Below are 5,430 nucleotides of genomic sequence, written 5' to 3'. Positions count from 1 at the left end.
TGCACCAGCCTGCATTCCCACCAACAGTGTAGGAGGGTTCCCCTTTCTCTGCATCCTTGCCAACATCTGTCATTTCCTGACTTGTTCATTTTAGCCATTCTGACTGGTGTGAGGTGGTATCTCATTGAGGTTTTGATTTGTATTTCCCTGAATGCATCATCTTTTTATAATTTCCATAATTGCTTTATGAACCAGGAACTATTGTTATCTCATTTTACAGATGAGGAAACTACACCTTAGAGTTGACACACATGAAGTCAATGTAGCACATCATTTGTAGAACAGGAATTAAAAGCCAGATCTGCCAGATTCCAGAGCATGCACTCATTATTATTCAAGCTATATCCTACTGCCTCCCAAAACATTAGAGAAGATACAGCAGAGAAAGTTTAGTTTGCATGCAAAGTTACAGGGAATGGAACAGAATGACAAAAGGAAGATATGGTAAATCATTTATTTAAATAAGTATATTTGGGTAAAATGCTCATGTTAAAAAAAAAGTCATATTGGGCTGAAAGATAGATTCTAACTGTATGCTATTCATTGATAAACACATAAGATGAAATGACAGACAATGATTAAAAGTCATAGGACAGACGCCGAGGAACAAGGTCGTGAGAAGGGGAGGACTTGGTGGTGCTGCCATTTCTACGGTCTTAGGGCTCTGCCCCTTTCACAGAACTTCCAACAGCGCCATGTTGGGACAGAGCGTCCGGAGGTTCACAACCTCTGTGGTCCGTAGGAGCCACTATGAGGAAGGCCCAGGGAAGAATTTGCCATTTTCAGTGGAAAACAAGTGGCGATTACTACTTATGATGACTTTGTACTTTGGATCTGGATTTGCTGCACCTTTTTTTATAGTAAGACATCAGCTGCTTAAGAAATAAGGATGTTTTAATTACTCCATCAAACAGATGTGAAAAGGAACATTTTAAGAGGTGCAGTCTCTTTGAAAAATGGATCAAACTCTTGTTTTCAACATACTCAATATGTTTGTAAATAAACTTATGGCATGCAAAAAAAAAAAAGTCATAGGACATGGAAAACACATTAGTCAAGTGAAGAGAGAAGGCTGTTCCCACTACATTAATATCAAACAAGGTGCTCTCAAAACAAGGCATCCAAATGGGAGAACTGTTCTCTAAATTAACATATTATCAAATTATATTATTTATTTAATATATTTGAAATATCAACTTGAAGAAAAAGTTTATACCAATAAAGTTATATTTCACAATAAATAATAACTTCCATGAAGTTTTACTAAGGAGAATTGAACCAAAAGGCATAGTGTCTACCTACCTGCACAGCAAAATGGTTGGAAATACTGGAAAGACTAACAGACACAGTAGTGCTGGGAGAACTGCCTTCCTCCCCAATATGTGATGGATGAAAAATAAACAAGGGGATCAGTAATTAAGGAGACCTGGAAAAGGCCTATAGATGAATTTAAAAGAACAAGTATCCTATGACAGCAAATTCTAAGTATCTTTGAAATATTTGTATTTCAAAGTGGCTCAGTCTGTTGAGCATCCAACTCTTGATCTTAGCTCAGGTCTTGATATCAGGGTCATGAGTTCAAGACCCTCATTGGGCTCCACACTGGGCATTAAAAAAATCTGACAATAGAGAACAAACTGAGGGTTGCTGGAGGGAGATGGGTGGGGGATGGTCTAGATGGGGGATGGGCATTAAGGAGGGCACTTGCTATGATGAGCACTGGGTGTTGTATGTAAGTGGTGAATCACTGAATTCTACTCCACAAACCAATATTGCATTATATGTTAACTACCTGAAATTTAAATTTAAAAAAATTTATAAAATTTTCTATATTAGGCCATAAGGAGATTCTCACTATGTAGGCCAAGCTTCCAGAGCCAGAAAACAATGGGAAACTAGTTCATTTTCCCCAAACTAAACCAGAAGATGCCTTGGAACAAGGAAAGAATTGCGTTGGTCTGAAAAACTCTGGTAAAACTGGAGAAACCCTTGGGGAGGCGGGAGGCAGTTGGGATACAGTTTGAGAGGAAACAGCAGTTTGGGGCAGAAATAGGCTGAAAGTGGGAGTGTGGGGCTCAGAGAGCAACTGGGGGAGAATTTGACCTGAACTCTGCTCTCTCCACTACATTGCCCTAGAACTCTCCTGCCCACATCCTCACTCTGCAAGGCAAGGAAGGAATGGAAACCTCACACTGGCCAGGTTGGTAGGATGACATGAGAGTGGCAGCCATTTGGGTTCAGGGAAAAGTTCAAACAGTGTTGGCCAACCTGAGGCCCTTGAGCTTCTCTCCTCCTTCCCCCAGACCAAGAGCACTAGCTCATGTGTATATGGTGTAGAGGGTTATGATCCAGGTGGGAGATACTCCTGAAAAGAGCAGTGCCTGGGCAGAGATCAAAGGAGAGTTTCTCGGGACATGCTTGCCTTAGCTGGGGAGAGCAGAGGAGGGGCAGGAAGGAGTGGTCAGGCGTAGACTATGACCCCAGGGGCTCTTCATCCTGAGATATAGTCACAAACACACATACACATATAGACAGACAAACACACACACACACACACACACACACACACACCCTTGTACCTTAAACTAACCCGCATGAGTAGGAAGCAAAACTTGGGCTTCTGCTCATTACACTAGACCCCATTCCCAGTCAAAGTAGCTGATGTCCTCAGGACAATACCAAACATAGGAGAGGAAGACACAACAGCAATTTAAGAAAACCTTATCACTTAAAGTAGAATTTATGGAATATATAGATTACTATTTCAAAATAAGCCTCTCTCAGAGAAAGAACAAAGGATTTTGGCAAAGTGAAGTGAGAACAGTACTAAAGGAGAACCAAATAGAAATATAGGATATGAAAAACAATAGTTGAAAAAAGGAATTCCATATGCATCATTAAGTCACAAAAAATGGGTTCAACCTGTCTTATCTGGAAGCAGAATGACCAACCATCCTGTTATTACTAAGCACTGAAGAGTTTCATTGTCTAAACTTTCTGTACTAAAACCGGAAAGGCCTGAGCCAACTAGGACTTGTCTCCTCTTTAGAAGACCAGAAGTCCTTTAGAAGACTTCAGGTAGAAAAAAGTTAGAAAAATTTTAAAATATTATCATGTAAAGCTGTCAACATTCATGTAATAGGAGATCCAGAAGGAGGAAACACAATTCTTTAATTATAAAGAAATAATAACTGAGAAATTTTCCATAATTAAAGCTGAAAAATCTAAGACCCAAAGGGTTCTAAACTGTCAAACAGGATGACATGTTTATTTTAAACATCAAAGAGAGAAAATTATAAAAGTACACAGAAAAAGAGCAAAGTACCCACAAAAGAACAAGCACCAGATTAATATGAAACTTCTCAAAAGCAACATTGGATTTGGAAAAGACAATGGCAAACATTTTGAAAATATCAGAAGAGATAAACTTCAAACAGAATTTTGCCTTCAGCTTAACTGTCATGGACCTATAAGCATGTATGGGATATAGAAGGTCTCTTCGGAAGCACTCTTGGAAGAAATATTTCAGTAAGGAAAAAAATGAGAATAACACAGGACATATGGAAGTGACTTAGTGACATAGCCTATGGTCTAAAAGAGAAAGGAACAAAAAAAGTACATCTATAATAACCCAGAACATGAATTGTAAACATCAAAGTAGTGAGGGCAGGGGTGGCACGATGTGGGAAGGCCTGGGATGATAAAAGAGAGACGAAAGTCTGCTAGAAGACGGAGATGTTGGTAAGTCCAAGAAGTGGACAGAGTCCCCCAGTTGGGACTGGGAGCCCGGGCTATTTCCGGCGCTGGTGCTGCTACCACCCACCGCAGGCCCAGCGCCCGCATCCTAGCCATGGCTCGTCCACCTGCCCCGGAGAGAAGGGAGGATGAGCGAGCCGGGCTGGAGGTCCAGCCGCCCTTGGCCTTCAAGCACGGAGAAGCGGGGGTGGGGCAGGCCGCTCGAGCAGCCTCGGTCCCGGATGGCGCCCGTAGGTAGGGAGCGGGGAACCCAGCCAAGTGCCACCACCAAAGGGGAGCAAGAACAAGGGTGCTGTCCAGACCCGGAAAACCAGCACGACTCCAGGGAGGAAACCAAAGGGCAGACTCCCGCAAAAAATCTGGAGAAGGAGGAAGAAGAGGGCATCTTGCAGGAGTCCTCAAAGAAGGAGCAGTGACGGTGGGGCTGCCTGCTTCTTCGCCAAAGGGGCAGTTTCCTTCTGGGACCGCACAGCTCTGGCTCCGCTCTCACCGCCACCACCCCTTCCGCGCCCCTCTCCCCCGGGCCCACGCACCCCCGCCATCCCCCTGCTGCAGGGCCCTGAGGCCGAGTGCCGAGCAATTTTCCTTTGGTCTGAGTTTCCAGGACGCCTCTCACCCACGCGCCTCCTCTCCCAGACAAAGCCGACTTCCCACCTTGCTGCACCCTGCCCCTGCTGCGTCCCCACACTCAGCGGTGGGGACATAGCTGACTGGGTTTAGGGGTCCCTTCTGCTTCCCCACTCTTCCCTCTGGCTTCCCACTAAGGGGCCTTGCGGGGTGGGGCGGGGCTCCCCTGCCTTACAAGGGGCCCAAGCCCCATCTCATTCTGATCTGCCCCACTCACGCCACAACATTGGCTGCAGCAGGTGTGTGGCTAGTGGGGAGGGACGCTGGCGGCATCATGCCCCCAACCAACCTGTGTCTTACCAGATGCGGCTCACACCCATTTTTTTCCTCCCTACCTTGTCTAGTCCTTGCTCTAGGTTGGACAACCACCTTGAGGGCACAGGAAGGAAGGCAGGAGGGGTTGGACCCCACTACCCTCTCTAAATGGGCTCCAGCCCACCCACTCCCACCCTGGAAGCTATTGCAGTAATGAAAACGCAGTCCAGCCTTTATCCAGGCCAGGTCCAGGAGGCCAGGTTCCCTGTGGCAGCCACTTGAGGTGGGCTGGAGCCACTGTCCAACCCCATCTTCTTCCACCCTATGCCTCAATTTCCCCTTTCCTCACATGGGGCACTAATAGCAAGGAGTTAGCCTTGCCCACTCCCACACCTCTGCGCCTCCCACCCCGCAAGGTTCTGGTTCCATTCTTTCTCTGTTCACAAACTATCTCTGGACAGTTGTGTTGGTTTTGCTCAATGTTTCCATTCTTAGACATCTGTTACGGCTGCTGTGACCAGCTCCAAATGTTCGTCCTCATTGCCTTCTCCTGTTCTGTCCATGTTCCCCTTCTCCAAGGTACCTGAGGCAAGGTAGTCTGGGTTACCAACCACCTCAGTCCCAGGGAAGGTAGGGCCCTGCCCCTAGGATGCTACAACAGAGTGAGGAAGGGGGCCTGTGTTGACCATGGAAGGTGTAGGGGCCGCCTTCTCGCCCTGTTCTGCTGGGGAGGAGGTAGCCATTATTTGTTCTAGCCTCTCTCCCCCCCACCAAATCTGGTTTCCTATTTCC

General features: G+C 45.9%; 1 protein-coding gene across 1 annotated transcript; it reads left to right on the top strand.

Annotated features, from left to right (window-relative positions):
* Positions 1 to 602: 602 nt before the first annotated feature.
* LOC114209323 (cytochrome c oxidase subunit 7C, mitochondrial) lies at positions 603 to 1,022 on the top strand. Its single transcript, XM_028103382.2, has one exon. The coding sequence runs from the start codon at positions 696 to 698 to the stop codon at positions 885 to 887; it is 192 nt and encodes a 63-aa protein (XP_027959183.1). The 5' UTR covers positions 603 to 695; the 3' UTR covers positions 888 to 1,022.
* The last annotated feature ends 4,408 nt before the right edge of the window (positions 1,023 to 5,430 follow it).

Source organism: Eumetopias jubatus, unplaced genomic scaffold (assembly GCF_037043125.1).
Source record: "Eumetopias jubatus isolate StellerSeaLion01/CBP00866 unplaced genomic scaffold, mEumJub1_p1.0 scaffold_6, whole genome shotgun sequence".
NCBI lineage: Eukaryota > Metazoa > Chordata > Mammalia > Carnivora > Otariidae > Eumetopias > Eumetopias jubatus.
The sequence above is the reverse complement of the archived record's forward strand: the minus strand, read 5'-3'. Positions and strand labels throughout refer to the sequence as shown.

Excerpts from the sequence above, each read along its gene's own strand:
- LOC114209323 (XM_028103382.2), top strand. The coding sequence starts at position 696 with ATGTTGGGACAGAGCGTCCGGAGGTTCACAACCTCTGTGGTCCGTAGG.